Source organism: Gymnodraco acuticeps, unplaced genomic scaffold (assembly GCF_902827175.1).
Source record: "Gymnodraco acuticeps unplaced genomic scaffold, fGymAcu1.1, whole genome shotgun sequence".
Lineage (NCBI taxonomy): Eukaryota > Metazoa > Chordata > Actinopteri > Perciformes > Bathydraconidae > Gymnodraco > Gymnodraco acuticeps.
In genome coordinates, this window is record NW_022991745.1 from 177,171 (window position 1) to 194,283 (window position 17,113).

The 17,113-nt window shown below is 39.7% G+C and overlaps 1 protein-coding gene across 2 annotated transcripts; it reads left to right on the forward strand.

Moving 5' to 3' along the window:
• Positions 1-790: 790 nt before the first annotated feature.
• Positions 791-15,032, forward strand: nlrc3l (NLR family, CARD domain containing 3-like). 2 transcript variants are annotated; one of them, XM_034199170.1, is made up of 12 exons: positions 791-1,145; positions 1,813-2,007; positions 2,818-2,910; positions 4,510-4,678; positions 5,204-5,351; positions 5,635-5,727; positions 10,635-10,987; positions 11,067-11,276; positions 11,544-11,719; positions 12,477-12,750; positions 13,123-13,329; positions 13,627-15,032. In XM_034199170.1, the coding sequence occupies exons 1-12, from the start codon at positions 1,108-1,110 to the stop codon at positions 14,020-14,022; spliced, it is 2,352 nt and encodes a 783-aa protein (XP_034055061.1). In that variant the 5' UTR covers positions 791-1,107; the 3' UTR covers positions 14,023-15,032. The 2 variants fall into 2 exon arrangements, with proteins under 2 accessions (XP_034055061.1, XP_034055062.1); XM_034199171.1 differs by having other exon boundaries at positions 13,126-13,329.
• Positions 15,033-17,113: the final 2,081 nt, after the last annotated feature.

The window sequence follows — 17,113 nt, forward strand, 5'->3', positions numbered from 1 at the left end:
TAAATAGGGTGAATATTGACAATTTGCTCCAATAATATTTTAATTAAGGTGGCTCGTTCTCTAAGATCCTCAATTTGTTTTTCATCCTGTTGTCCATTTGTTAGAATGCGCTACCTTATTTAAGCATAATAGCACATAGGAAGTTAATGTTTGTATAAATAAATGTCTTACTTAGATATGATTGAGCAGCTTTAATTGTCTGAACACACACTAAAACAAATTGTGGAGAAATCATGTTAACTCAGTTTCCTTGTTTGAAGGGGACTATTCTACTCTTTGATCATGATAACTGGGAAAATGCAGCAACAGAAGTATGAAGATCCCAAGATATTTTTGTAATTGTGATCCGAAAATGATTTGTTCCACTAAAATACACAATTGTGCTGATTAATACACGTTATTATTTATAAAGTGGAGGTTTCCAAGAACATGTCAGTTCAAATGAATCCATAATGTATACTGTTACAGTCCAGTCCACTGTAGTGCCCTTTCAGCATATGAACCATGACCCTGCGGCTCTGCATATGACTATTACCAAACTGTTACACTTCCGGTATATGCCTCAAAACCCTTCAGAATAAAAGCAAAACATTTTTTGTTTTTCTATTATTTTAGTACCGGTGTTTCCACTTAAACATCCTACCAAATATATGTTTTCTACCGGAGGTAGTATTCTTGCATATCAAAACATTTGATGATTTGTAAGTAAAGTATATGTAAGGAGGAGTTTGGATGTGCGTTTTGTCGATAGCATGCTTTTATTCTGAAGTGCATCAGAAGTCGTCATCTTGATGCTGGCGGAACTTAAACCGAAAGTTATAACTGACACAACGAAGAGGAAATAAGTTAAAATAAACCACTGGGGAAATTATCTTACACTGTAGAGTTTATTATGTTTACCTCGATTATCTGCTGCTAAACGCTAATCTCTAACGGATCTCTTACTCGTGAAACCGTCATGTTATCTTGAGTATCAATGTTTTCAATAGGAAGGGTGGAGGGCCTTCATCTTGCCACGGAGGAAATTACATTTCATGTGAAGTTATTGCGAAAAGGAGGATTTAGTTGATATCAATTAATTGTACAGCTGCAGTTTATGAGTCTTCTATGACCAGGAACATGGACCCGGACACTGAAGTTGAAAGGTGGGTGTTGTCTTACACTTTTTGACATGAAGGATAGTTCACCTGCCATCTTTAATCCTCTGTCACTTCATGACATTTCACACACACTATGTTTCGTCAAATGCTACATTTCCCGCCTTGTGGGTTGTTTTACTTGTTTTTAATATACCCGTACAACTGTATTACACTAGGAGTTAATTCACTGCTAACGTTGGTATAGGTGAGAGTCAATACTGCTTTTCTACACCCACACACGAGTTACTTCAACTGTCATTTATTAATGGAACTCCATTTTCGCCACTGATGAGGAAAAAGCATCCTGTAAGTCAGTATAATGAGAAACTTGTTATAATAACATTCTTTTCATAATGACTACTAAATGCTTCATCATTTTGAGAGTCAAGCTAAAGCTCCGCTATTTTGATAGATACAATCTATTTTCAAGAAAGTCTGTCATAAGGAGTCAAATAAACACATGGCCTAAATGTCATTCCACCCTTGTGGGCCAGATATTTTACGTCTTGTTAAATTACTCTGCCAGTCTTTGTTCACCTACGACTTATAAACAGTATTCTTGGACATATATCTGTAACATTTGGTCCATTACTAAATGATCTATTTATCTTAAACTTTAAAGCAATGTCACACCCAGTGGTGGTATGCTAACACAATGTTTCTATCCCTTTAGCATTTTCAGGCATGAGAATGGGGAAGAGGAAAAGAAGAAGTGGACGAGGCCACCCTCCAGCTATGGTTCCATGAAGAGTGACAGTGATCACACGATGGAGGACGTAGAGGAGGGAAAAGAGGAAGGGGTTGCTGTTACCGTCCATCCTCCATTACCTGTGGTGCAACCTGACGTGCTTATTAATGATGGGACAAGGTACTGAGTCTTTTTATAGAATTTGAGGATTATTTCAAGGTTTTGGCCATTTAACCACAGGTGGCAAAAGGCTTCACATTACTGCATACTTTACTTTTTTTGTTTAACTACCTCTAATTTCGTGTTGGGACTCACACCAAAGTTTACATTAATGTATTTTAGTCCTTTCTGAGCTCTAGTTGGCGGTGAGAACGTTTTCAAAAATGACTATGCACAAGTCTGTTTTCCTAACTCATACACCTAAGTAGACATTTTAGTATATTATGCAAGTCAATATGCAGGGCCTTGAATATGAATAGGTGGGGTTTCTTTTATTAGCCTTTCTGAACAGCTGGAACATCATACCGGGAGTTTCTGTACATATTCAACTTTACATGATTATCTGCTACTTTGACTAAACAGTGAAATGTTAACACCCAGCATATATTATACCCAATATAAATAACTATGTACACTTGCCCATGAGAAATGGTTTTGTAGAGTTGTACAGCTGATGCATACAAATGTGAGTCTGTTCATAATCAGCGTTCATCAGGTCTCCCTGCTGGGGAATACAGTGTCACATCAGGCAGATCAGGAACAGCAGCGTACTGTACTGATGTTTATGGAACTTTAGCCAACATGTCAACGGAAGGATCAACTTTTGAATGCCAAAATTGTACTTTTCTTTTTTGATGTAAAAGCAGAGATTTTGCTCTTTGTTGCTCCAAAAAGTCAACTTGTAATTATTGAAGGGAGGTATTAATTTCAGTGACTAAATAGTTACTAGTCACAGGTTAACCAGATTGGTGTCCCACATTTTTTGTCCAGGATGCAAATGATTCGCCCAGACTCTCCAGAGACCTACTACACCATGAACACTCAGCACACCAAACAAGCAGGAGGTCTTGTCATTGACACAAGGTGAAGGACACACACACACACACACACACACACACACACACACACACACACACACACACACACACACACACACACACACACACACACACACACACACACACACACACACACACACACACACACACACACACACACACACACACACACCACACACACACACACACACACACACACACAACACACACCACACACACACATACACATACACAACCCACACACACACACACACTCTCTCTCTCTCTCTCTCTCTCTCTCTCTCTCACACACACACACACTTTTTGATGCAGATACATTTCAAAATGATATTTATTATCTGTTAAAAATCATTGGAAATCGATTCCTTGCTACCAACGTCGCCTCTGGACGTAATTTAACATTTAATGAGTTGTATCATCACATTAGTTTATATTTGAAAACATTTAAATTAGTTGTAAACTTATGTTTTGAATATTTTAAAACATTCAATATCCAAACATAGGTGTTGCAAAATGTGTAGTTTTTTTCTACAAGGGCCAAAATGCAGCTAAACATCATGATGATTCATGTAGAATATGATCTCTTTCTCACCTTCTTACCTTTCTTACTGTTGTGGTTTAAAGGCCAAAGATTCATTAGGGAAGTCTTAAAACAGGTTTACATATCCTAATTCTGGGAATTGAAAAGAAAAGTGTGAAGGTAAACTTCTGTTGTTGCAATGTTGAGGTAGAATGAAGGAGTCTGGAACTGTTGTTAGCCAAAAGCACTGAGAGTTTTATTGGAGAAAGTACAGACAATACGGCCGGGAGATCATCTTAGTTTCACACATGTCCAGTGCTCCACCAGCGATCTCTGAACCAAAAGCCACAAAACATCTAACCAACACGAGGAGAGGCCGGCCCATAGAAAGCCCGCGTTTACCTAATCAATAACCGATGGGAGACAATGGTCTGCTTGTCTCAAAGAGATGCTGCCAGGTCAACCCTCCCCCACGGACATAGGAGAAGCGTTTGACCTGTGACCTCAACCTACAGAGGAGTCTCTGACTGACTACAAGCAGATGATTGCAGTATCACAGACTCTAAGGAACCATAAGAGACTCTATAAACAGATCAGATGAAAATATTCTCTTACAAAAAGTGGTTTAAAGGTCAAAGATGGGTTCGGGTAACAGTAAAACAGGGGAAATGTGTTGTCTGGGGATGCAAAATGGATGAAAGAGAAGGATGAGAGAAATATCAAAATGTTAGAAAAGTGTCAAAATAACTATAATTTCACAGGAAGACTAGGGGTAGAGGAATGTGAGAATTTGGTTAGTGATATTGCCAAATATCTGGAACAAACTACCAGAAACCTGCAGGTCCGCTGCAACACTTACTACTTTTAAATCCAGGCTGAAAACTTTTCTTTTTGCCGCTGCTTTTAATTGAACTATTCACATCTTACACTGCACTGTAACTTTGATTCATGTACCTGTGTTATTCATGTTTTATTATCTTTGCTTTTTAATGTTTCTAATGTGTTTTATGCTCTTAATGTCTTTCATTTTTGAAAAGCACTTTGAATTGCCTTGTGTTGAAAAGTGCCATATAAATAAACTTGCCTTGCCTTGTTGTCTATCAGGTCTTCTGATCTGGGGGATGTTCCAGAAAATGACTTGGAGGATGCAGATGAACCTTTGTTGGCTGATTCGCCAGAACCACCTATGCCGGTTGAACCAGAAGAAACAACTAGTGAGAATAGCCAGCCAGGCACACTACACCCAGAGCAGGACCTGCCCCATATCTTCAAGGTGAGCCCATCATAGCTGAGTTGCCTCATCTTTTTAAAATAGGATAAGACAAACATTTATTAATGCATGTGGGGAAATTCAGGTGTCACAGCAGCACCTAGACTTAGAGTGAAACACAGGATAAGATAGGTTCTCACGTATAATAAGAGTAAAACATGTAAATGACAGTTAAATAAATATCACAACAATAGGATTAAATAAAAGAAGTACATTTACAGATATGAAAAAAAAAAATTAAGAATATATGTCGTTCATCATGGATAATATGGGGGGGGGGGCGTTCCTACAGTATTTGTCTAAATAACTTTTACTATTCATGTTTATAACATTATAAACAAACAAAAAAAGTTAGCTAATTCTGTATGGTTTGGGTAATTGTATAAAAAACAAGCTTGTTGATATATCATAAAAATGTAATGGTTGCACCCCCTTAATATGGCCAACGAGACGCCTACTGTACATACATGTAATATCTGAGACAAAATGTTAACTTGTGTTTTTGTTCTACCTTCTCTCTGTCTGCAGAGTATCCAGAATGTTTTGACATCCCTCCCTTTTAAAGACCTCTTAACATTTAAGACGTGGTTTTACCAGTGGGAACGAGACCTTACCCAGAAACAAGCGATGGAGGGAGACCTTCTTGATTTTGTGGACATGATCCTGGAGAAACTCGGTATCTAAACACATCTATTGGACATTAATTGTGAATGGTACTGTACAAATGGAGCTTAAAATGGAGAGGGACACATTTTGACTGTTGGTAGCAGCTTTAGACTAAACACTTTGTGACCTTTATTGTTAAGGAAAAATAGAATTTAGCTTTAAGACTTGAATAGTTATCGTTTCATTTACAGTCAAATGCATTGTTAAGGAATAATTGACGAACCTTATGGAGAGGACAGGGTCTTATAGTGGTTGCTTACCAGTTTTCTTTTTGATTCAATTCTGTTTTGCAGGACAGGATCGTTCCCTGTCGCATACAATACAAACCCTGAACAGCATCGGCAAGATAGAAGAGGCAGACACACTACGTATTATGTGTAAAAGAGGCAAGTATGACTTTTGATGGAGGATTAAAGGCTTATAGGCACCAGTTTCAAGAGAACAGTACAAATGTAAATAATCTGATTGGCTTATCAGGACGTCCTGCAGCAAATCAGACACAAGCATTTGATCCTTTATGTTGTTCCATTGAAACAATATGCAACATTTTCAAAATGAATGTGCTGGTTACATTGTAAAAGCCTAAAATGTGTAACCACCTCTGTTTAAAATGCAGCTTTTTGACAAGCTCACATTTAAATAGAACAACAAGCTATTTTGTAATTTCCACCATCTGAAGACCACAGGATTTTGACTGTAACACACAATGCTGAAGTACTATCTTCAGGGTTCGTACGGGTGCTTGAAATCCTTGAAAATGCTTGAAATTTGACGTGGTGTTTTCAAGGTTGGGAAAGTGCTTGAATTTTGGGAATGGTGCTTGAAATTGAGATAAAGTGCTTGAAAATGTAAATGCTTTACTTTTACAATAAATTGCTGTCTGACTGAATAGTTCGCTTTTTAGATTAAAATAAAAGAATTGCTTCGCTTCTACATAAAACATCTCCGCTGCACCTTCCCGCGCTATGCGCGCGACCTGCAAGGGTTTGTGTTACGTGTGACCTGGGCATTCTGATGAGAGAGAGATGACTGTGTGCCAGGAGGTTGCCGTTTCAACGAGCGTTGGCTAGCAGAAGACAAATACAAGCCATGGCTAAGACGAGGGTCAAGCCCACGAGTAGCGTCCTGCAAAGTTTGCAAAAATAACGATGCGAGAGTCTGCGCTGACGAGCCACATGAAAGGTACGCCGTAGTAGAGCATTTTAGATTAGGCTAACGTTGCATGTTACGTTTGTTTAAGCTAACGTTAGCGAGCTGAATAGCGAACTCGATTGAGAGATAATATTAATTGCAGGGGACAATCATTTCAGAGGAGCGTACCTATGTTATGTGCGTTACAGTCGCCATCGTGTGGTCTTCAGAGGATGAAGCACTCACGGCATTTCGTGTTATAGTCACGAAATATAATCTATTGATTCGACACAGAGCGATTTTGAAAGCAATGTATTTCTACTGGTAGTATGTTTCGTGCCTAAACCAAATGTGACTTGCTCTATCGAAATCAGTCACATTGACCCGAAGACACATTTTCGTTTGTATTACTGGTCTGGGGGAAGCTCGCGAGTGTGTTTGTGTATTTTGCGTTTGTTTCCCGGGGAAACACTCACAAGAAACACCAGCTGTTGTTATGCCTGCTGTGACGTTAAGTTACTCAGTTCTCCGCTTGTAATTATGCCGAAGCTTCAAAGTTGTATTTATCATCTGAATTTGCCGAAACAAGTTTAATATTCTGAAAGCCAAGAATTGTTTATTTGAAAACAGATGAAAACAAACTGTCTTTATATAAAATTGAAGTATTATACAAGTAAAACTACATGTTCAGGGGTGCACATAACTTTTTTGCCCTGGTTCTCAAAGGAGCACCTGGAGATGTTGCTTGGTGCTCATCCTTAAAATGAAATAAACCGTAACTTTTGAGGGGGTCTTGACTTTATTTGCCAGACACACGGCACTGAACACACATGCAGAGGTGAACACAGAACACACATAAAGAGGTGAACACAAGACAACATTAGCACGACCAGTAATCCTACAAGCTGTCATCACTACCCTCCTGACTGTTCTCCTCACTGTCTTCCTCTCTGTCAGACATGGTAGCTGATGATGTAGGCCTACTACTTTCTCTCTGGTTGAGTCTGTGATTAGCTGCTCGCATCCACAAGTCAACAGCTGGTTTTGGGTCGAAAGTCTCTGTTGTCATCTTAGACAAGTGGATGTAATCAAATAAGTATGTGAACATAACCAATAACCTACCATAGCCAATAACAAATTAATGTAACTTATTTTATTTGTGTTGTTCATTCATATCTTATTTTACCTTAACATTTATTTATGCATTTTTTTTTTATCTCCAGTTTTAAAGGATATTTTTGGTTACTGTCCTATAGTATACATTGGAATGATTTCAAACCTGTTTATCCCAATAATTATAAAGGAGTGCCTTGGAAATATGTGTTTACATAAATTGTGACCAAACCGTTTGAATTTAGACTAAGAGTCCTTTACCTCACTGAGCTGTAGTTAACTTATCAGCCTCTCAGTCTGACTGGAGAGGACTCTCCCTCCACATTATTGTAGAAACATCTTCTTCTTATCTCCGTTAGAGCAGCTAGCACGGCACCAGATTATAATAACAACAGCGCTGGTACCACCCTCCCTCTCTCCCTCGCTCACTCGCATTTTGTCTGTGAGCTGCGGGCGCCAGATAAGCCAACATCCCCCATTTTCATCACTTACAGCGCCCATCGTACAGGGCAAATGAAAGGTGTACATTTACTTAATTATGAATATTGTTACATCAAGGCAGAAAATTAGGATGAGCCCCAACGGTCAAAATGTTTTTTTCCCTCCCAGAACTGCCAGCGCAGCACCTCCCCAGATCTGGCGCCCCAGGCGAACATCTAGCCAGTGCTACGGGTCGGCCCTGAGTTCATATCATGGTTCATATGCAACTCGCAAATATCTTTCTCTCTCTCTCTCTTCTCTCTCTCTCATCTCTCCTCTCTCCTCTCTTTTCTCTTCTCTCTCTCCCTCTCAATGTTGGTACGCAAATGCGCTTTGTTTCAAATGACCCGGTGCTCTTTTTTTGGCGGAGGTGCGCATGCGCACCTGCGCACCAGTTATGTGCAGCCCTGTACATGTTGCTTTAATCCCATGTAATTGTAGAATGAACACAGTCTTCCTTTGAAGATGTATAAGTCAGGTGTCTTGAGTAGTCACAATTGCCTACAAATCATTGTACACATTTGTAAATATTATTTTCCACTTGTTACCATTGTGAGTCTATTTCTATGCAGCTCTGCGTGATTTTGTGGCTACAATTCAGACTAATACACTACCAGAGGTGGAATAAGTACTCAGGTATTGTACTTGAGTAAAAGTATAAGTACTCAGATCTTGTAGTGAAATTATAAGTACTCAGATCTTGTACTTAGCAAAAGTAGAAGTACCAGAGTGTAGTCACAGTAAAAGTCCTGCATTCAAAATATTCCTCAAGTAGAAGTAGAAAAGTATTCTCATCCAAATATAGTTAAAGTAGCGACAGTAAAAGTAGTCATTGTGCAGATTGGTCCATTTCATAATATGATATGTTTTATAATGATTGATCATGAAAGTGTTCTCAGAGCTGGTGAAGGTGCAGCTAGTTTGAATGACTTTGTATACTGCAGGGTAGCTTGTGGATTCACTCCAGGTGGAACTAAAGTCTGATTCAACACTTGATTAGATTTCACATCATTCATCCTGATCTGTAAAGTAACTAAAGGTATTAAATACATGTAGTGGAGTAGAAGTACACCATGTACCTCTGAACTGTAGAGGAGTAGAAGTACACCATGTACCTCTGAACTGTAGTGGAGTAGAAGTACACCATGTACCTCTGAACTGTAGTGGAGTAGAAGTACACCATGTACCTCTGAACTGTTGTGGAGTAGAAGTACACCATGTACCTCTGAACTGTAGTGGAGTAGAAGTACACCATGTACCTCTGAACTGTTGTGGAGTAGAAGTACACCATGTACCTCTGAACTGTTGTGGAGTAGAAGTACACCATGTACCTCTGAACTGTAGTGGAGTAGAAGTACACCATGTACCTCTGAACTGTTGTGGAGTAGAAGTACACCATGTACCTCTGAACTGTAGTGGAGTAGAAGTACACCATGTACCTCTGAACTGTAGTGGAGTAGAAGTACACCATGTACCTCTGAACTGTAGTGGAGTAGAAGTACACCATGTACCTCTGAACTGTAGTGGAGTAGAAGTACACCATGTACCTCTGAACTGTAGTGGAGTAGAAGTACACCATGTACCTCTGAACTGTAGTGGAGTAGAAGTACACCATGTACCTCTGAACTGTAGTGGAGTAGAAGTACACCATGTACCTCTGAACTGTAGTGGAGTAGAAGTACACCATGTACCTCTGAACTGTAGTGGAGTAGAAGTACACCATGTACCTCTGACTGTTGTGGAGTAGAAGTACACCATGTACCTCTGAACTGTAGTGGAGTAGAACTACACCATGTACCTCTGAACTGTTGTGGAGTAGAAGTACACCATGTACCTCTGAACTGTAGTGGAATAGAAGTACACCATGTACCTCTGAACTGTAGTGGAGTAGAAGTACACCATGTACCTCTGAACTGTAGAGGAGTAGAAGTACACCATGTACCTCTGAACTGTAGAGGAGTAGAAGTACACCATGTACCTCTGAACTGTAGTGGAATAGAAGTACACCATGTACCTCTGAACTGTAGAGGAGTAGAAGTACACCATGTACCTCTGAACTGTAGTGGAGTAGAAGTACACCATGTACCTCTGACTTGACTTGACTGCCAACCTAAAAGTACCTCAAAAATAGTAATCAATAATGTATTGAAAAGTGATTTGGCTGATTGTTTTATATCGGCTCAGACGGTTATACGGGACATACAGATGGGTCACTCATTTTGAAATATTAAACTTAGTTTTCTTTTCTTTAATGTTTCATCCTCGTGTAGAAGGCTATCACGAAACACACATTTGGTTGTTTATAGCATAAAGAACATCTGATTTAATGTGAGGTAGGGAAATAATCATTTGAGTATGTGTATATAAATATGTAATTTACAACAGCTGTAAGATGCTTGAAAAGCTGGAAAATGCACCTTGAAAATGCTTGAAAAGTGCTTGAATTTGACTTTGGAAAAGGTGTAAGAACCCTGTATCTTTCTCAAATGTGATATGTGTTATCACCACTTACACCTTCCAAACCAAACGTAGTTTTCTTACTTTCCACTTTGTCTTTCTGCACTGACAGCGCTGGTCCGTTTTCAACTGCAGCAGGAATTGTCCAGAAAATACAAATATATCCACGAGGGGGTTGTTCAAGCTGGAAAGCAGACTTTATTCGAATGCATCTACGTAGAGCCCCAGATTTCCACCTGTGGTTATGGAGGAGTTGACCCCTCCCATGAATTCCGACCCCATCCACCAACCAATCTCAAGGTCCCCAGTCCCCACACCTTCGTCGGGCTGAACGATCTGTTGCGACTACAAAAGGAAGATGGTCAACCAGCGAGGACCGTGGTCACCACTGGCTTTGCAGGCATGGGCATGTCTGTGTCTAAGGCGAAATTCTGCCTGAATTGGGCAGAAATGCGTGCAAATAAGGTAAATCAACAAAAACAAGTTCGTTTTTTTGACCTATTTGTTGTGACTAACAACATTTTTTTTGTCCATGTTTGCTCAGGATCTGCAGTTCGTTTTCAAGCTTTCTTTCCGGAATTTCTGGACCCTGCGACAAAATGAAAGTCATATCGCAAAGACGATGTCCATCATGGATGTGTTGGAATATTATTATCCTGAGAGCAAAGACATGAAATACCTGGAGGACGAGGACTGTAAATTTGTCGTCGTAATGGACTCACTTGATTGTTACCGAGAACCTCTGGACTGGCTGGTAAGCCATCTGCACACCACAGCTAAAACCCATTCACAACTGTAACACAAAAAATGAGCGTTAAAAACCAACCACCATCAAGTTTAAAATCTTTATATCACTTTACAGTTCTTGAAGGTGAGCTAATAATTAGTAAATAAAGCAGTTTGTATCGTAAGCAGTTGGCAAGTAAACAATCCAGGAGTGTTTTAAACGCTGCTTTCTGGTTTCCTTGTCTGATGAATGACGATGACAAACTGATATATTTCTCCTGTGTTTTCTGTACAGAATGCTCCAGTAATAAATGACAATGTCACCAAAGCAACTCCCGGCGTCCTGGTTGTGAATATCGTCCGAGGCACTGTGCTCCGTGGGGCTTGCGTTTGGATCCTGGGGAGACGGACTGCTATCTCCCAAATACCACCTCAGTTCATTGATGTCTTCACAGAGATACAGGGCTTCAGGTGTGTGTAGATGGACAGTGTGTTTGTGTTAGGTACAGACTCTAATCCAGGGGTGTCTATTTAAACTACGGCCCTGTGGCCAAATGCGGCCCGCTGTCCATTTTGAATCGGCCCTCAGCCAATTCAAAAAAGTATAATGTAACAAATGAAACTTGTGCTTGTCTTATATTGTACTTTTTAAATATACATGTACACATATATTACACAGTAGTATTCATGTGTTAATAAGCCCACTTTTCAAATAAATTCAGTCAATTAAAGTTGGGAACATTTTCTAACAAATCTTAGTTGATAAGAAAAAAGGCCCAATTACTTATTTGCATAACAAGCTTTGAATATACCCTTCACATTTCCCCTTATTATAATCACTCTGAGGCTTCTGTTTTAAGGGATGAGCTGCCAACAGAACAAATGAAACCCTATAGAGAGCTGTGATATAGGCTGTTCTTTTTCTAAAGCCATTTTCAAGTATCAAGCACACTATACCTAATTAATTTAGCTAACTTATAACTGACCTTATGAGGCAATATACCTCACCTCTAGAGAGTGGCCCAGCTATTCGTATATTTTTCTGTATGTAAAAAACAGTTCGGACGCCCCTGCTCTAATCATTTTCTTAAATTATATTTGCAGGTATTTTAAGTATCCTGTGTCGACTTATTTAGCCCATCCATTTATTAGTTTTGATTATGTACAGTTATACTATTTTTTTGCAGTTCTATACCATTTTTATCTTTTCTCCCCCTCTGTTCTCCAGTGATACGATGAAGGATGAATACCTGACCAAGCGTTATGAAGACGCAGCGCTAGCAGCAAAGATCGTGGCACATTATAAGCTCCTCCCGTCCCTCGTTATTCTCACCCGACAACCCTTCGTGTGCTGGATGGTGGCCACAATGTTCAAGCGCAGCTTCAAATATCGGGGCTATGGGGAGAACCCCCCCAGGCTGACGCCGTTCTACATCAATGTTTTGGTTGTCCAGATGAATCGCAGGCTGGAGTTCTACTACGGAAAGGCGGAAAATGAACTGGTATATTTTTTTGTCTGTCTTTTTATCGTCTCAGTTAGATTAGTTATATTAACGTAACCCCCTTCGTTCGTGAAAATAGAACACCTAATTGCTAAGGGGTCAGGCATTTCCTGAATCTACTTTTTAATACTTTTTACATTTAACATTCAGGGATACAATATCATGAACACCTGTGCCATCTCTTTCATTTTGATTGGCGCTGATTTAAAATCAAACTAGCCTCCAACACCTGTATGACAGAGTTTTAACAAAACAAACAATGCCGTTTGACTGACTTAATTAGTTCAAGCAGACAAAAGAGAAATTTGCGGAGCAGCTAATAGCTAACCAAAATATCAGAATGTTTCACTTCAATGTCTCTTTTCCACTCAGAAGTGGTCTCCTGAAGATAAACACGTGGCGACTAAGATCGGGAAGATGGCCTTCAAGATGCTGGAGAAGGACATCAGTGTGTTCTGTGAAGAGGACGTGAAGGAGTACGGTGTGAGCTTCACGGAGGTGACGTTGTTGTCCGGTCTGTGCACCGAGCTCCCTTCCTCAGATGTGAAGAGGTTCTGCTTCATACACTTCAGCGTGCAGGTACAACTCTCCATCTTACAGCACCTGAGTATCATAAAACCTTATTTGAATTCTGTACTGGTATTATAAAACATGAAAAAAAAACATTCACAATTTAGTTAAAGGGGGTGTGTGGGAGAGAAACTCCCTCTGGAAAGAACTTTGGGATTATAGCCTTTGCAAACCATTTACATGCACTATTCGTACACAAAAGATAAAAGGGAAGAGGAATATTTTTAAATACCAACAAATAACTGAACAATTAACAATGGGACACAGGATTAGAACTGAATCAAAACAACGTCTTCTCCCCTCCAGGAGTTCATGGCCGCTGTGTACGTCTTCACAATGTTTCGCGAAGAGTCCAAAAATGTTCTGGAGACCATGTTGTTGCCGAGAACCAAGTTCTTCGCATCCAAGGATCAGACCAGATCAGTGGCCGGCGTCGTCCAGAGCGCCTTAACGCGGACCCTCAACTCCCCGCTGGGCCACTACGACATGTTCCTGCGCTTTCTGTGCGGCTTGCTCGCCCCGGACTGCCACGACAATCAGCTGGCCGGTTTCCTGTTCCGCTACCACATGCCGAAGGTGGGGGGGCTGGACGAGACGCAGCGGCTGCTGCAGCAGGCAATAAAGACCGCTGAAGTTAAGAATCGAGACCGGGTGGGGAACTTAAAGGAGTGTCTTAGAGAAATGTCCCAGACAGATGAGTGAGTCAGGGTTAAACTGCATCATGGAAATCACTGTCACTTGGAATGGAAATGTACTATATGGAAAAGATAGATACAAATACAGCCTGCTCTGTTATATTTCATCATAGAATTCATGAGTGATCAAAGTGTGATGCTCAAAACAGTGAAAACATAAGTGATAAAGTGACTTGTTCAAGTTGGTGTAATTTTAGCTTTGATCATGTCATACAATGGACGTTGATGAGGATATCAAACAGTCTGTCAGTCCCTGATTCAACAGACGAATGAACATGCTTTCCGTTACATTGGAGTTTAAGCAAAACTACATTTAAGTTTGTCATGTCTTACAATCAGCACTAAGAGACTTCAAATCAGTCATTTTTTAATTTAGATGTGCTTTTCTTTGAAACCATATGCATTGGAAGTCACTTTTGAAACAGGAAAAAACTGAGAATGTCATGAGATTTTAAACAGATGGGAGTTGTAGGTTATGGATGAAAGGTAATAGTATGGGTGAATAATCTATTCCTAAATTAGTCTGGATTGATATTATAGTGTGTATGCATATTTGTCTCGGGTGATTCTTGGTGCTTTTGTACTTGCTGAATTATAGATTCATTCTTCTGTTTACCTTTTCTACCATTAATCAACACAAAATCGAATATTATGGAATATCAGCTTTTATGTGCATTTGTTTATTGTTTTTATATTTATTGTTTTTATATATTACCTGTGAGGGAATAATTCTGTCTTACTCCTAAGATATTTAACCTTTTCTGTGTGTTGACATTTACGACCAACCCTGGCTCTGGTATCTCTCTTAAGGAATGGGAGGCTCCATCTATCTTGATAAACCAGTTCAACTCTCAAATATGTTGTTTACTCTGTCTGAACTAGTTAAAAGGGCTATCGAGAGAAAGGTGCGGGAGAATTGATATGGCAACCCACCAGTGCAGTCAGAACCTTTGACTGTGTGACTTGTGATGTGAATTGTGACAAACATTTAAAGACCCACTAAATGCAATGAACTTTTCTCCGTGTATAAGGTGTGTGTGTGTGTGTGTGTGTGTGTGTGTGTGTGTGTGTGTGTGTGTGTGTGTGTGTGTGTGTGTGTGTGTGTGTGTGTGTGTGTGTGTGTGTGTGTGTGTGTGTGTGTGTGTGTGTGTGTGTGTGTGTGTGTGTGTGTGTGTGTGTGTGTGTGTGTGTGTGTGTGTGTGTGTGTGTGTGTGTGTGTGTGTGTGTGTGTGTGTGTGTGTGTGTGTGTGTGTGTGTGTGTGTGTGTGTGTGTGTGTGTGTGTGTGTGTGTGTGTGTGTGTGTGTGTGTGTGTGTGTGTGTGTGTGTGTGTGTGTGTGTGTGTGTGTGTGTGTGTGTGTGTGGGTGTGGGGCTGTCTTCCCTCAAGAAATATGATACAATAAGGTAAATGCCGATCATTGATAAAGTGAAAATGGATGACATTTTCTGAGCATTTACTGTAATAATCTCCTAATGGATTTGTTCATATATTTTCTAAATATGATTTTTTGCATATTTTACATTGTTGTCCTGAGATCCTTTAACAACAGTGTTTGTATTTGGTTTCAGTCATCTTTTGTGTTTTACTCCACAATGGATTTATATTGGGGGGTGGTTATTGCTTTATTATAAAGAAAATAAAAAAACAAACATTGAATAAGAATTAAGACGCATCACTTACATTTTAAGGTTATAACCATAGACTATATATTAAGGTTATAACTAACCAACAAAAGCTGCAATACCGTTAATAGCCAGAGGAGGGCATCAGCTGCATTAGTTTCTAAAACACTTACCTCAATGTAGGAATACAACAAAATACAATTTGGTAGCTTTCAGGGACCAGCGGCAGTAGAGAGCAACGGGGCATCACTTCACCTGAATGGCAGATAACAAGCTGACAACACGGATACACACATGGATTTGTATACATTCATGAAGAAGGCGATGAAAAGATTGGCTTCTTGTAAGAATAGAGGATGCTGAAATGTAGTAAACTGTTTCTGTGACAGGCAGAGTTCAAATGTCATCACCTGCTGTCTGCCAGTTTGGACTTTCAGTACAACTCTGTTCCAGGAAGGCAGAAGGGAGTCTGTAAACATCATCCGGGAGTTCCTGTTTTCCACATGGAGTGAGTACACACACACCAGACACAATCCAACATATTGTACTCTAATAAGTTGTAGCACAGTTTTAATGGTGTAGTAGTTCTAACCCTTCACGATTTGTTGTACAACTTAAATGGTATCTGCTTCCTAAAAGTGTGTGTTTGTCTGCAGCACAAAGTACTGGAGCTGCTGCCAAAAGAAACGGCCCCAGCAGGGCTGCACTACAGGACGTCGCCTCTGGAGGGAAATTACCCAGGTCAGAGAGGAAATACTCCAACTAAGAAAGATCAAAGTTTAAAAGCGTAGGGCAGACATTTTTCTTATGGTCAACACAGTTTGAAACCAGAGAAATTAGCTCCAGTTCACTTCCAGTGTGCTGCACACATGTTTTAAATTGGTAGTTTCCTGCTCAAACTTTCCTTTAGGAATAATTTTAATTAAATAATGAAAATGTGTTTAACTTTTACCACACACATCACTATTAGCCTACTTATTAATTGCTATGAGGAGATTAAGCATTTTTCCTTCTATCTTCGTCCCAGGGGGCGAGTCAAATTATCATCTCCATTACACCAAACCTCCTAACCTGGGTCAGCTATGTGGAGACTGTCAGCTCCAAGGTAAAACACACAGAAGCATGCAGACACGACAGCCTGCTCACACTCATCACATTCATTCACACACCACTTCTTACATCATCTACATAACACGTCCATATAACTCTGATTGTTGCCAGGTTCCCAGTTTGGTGTTTGAGTAAGATATATAGTTTGAATATAGGAGACCAATCGAAAGGTTGTGTGATCATCTTGCTTTATATTAATAGCAAGGTCTCAAAGAAAGGCAGCTTCCTGTATAAACAATTATTATTATTTATTATTACTTATTTGGGTGAAGTAAAAAAGCTCAACAAATTAAGTTGAAGAAACCTAAAATAAAGAGCTTAAAGAGTAAGTGTTTTTTTCTCAGACCAACATTGACTGGAAATAAG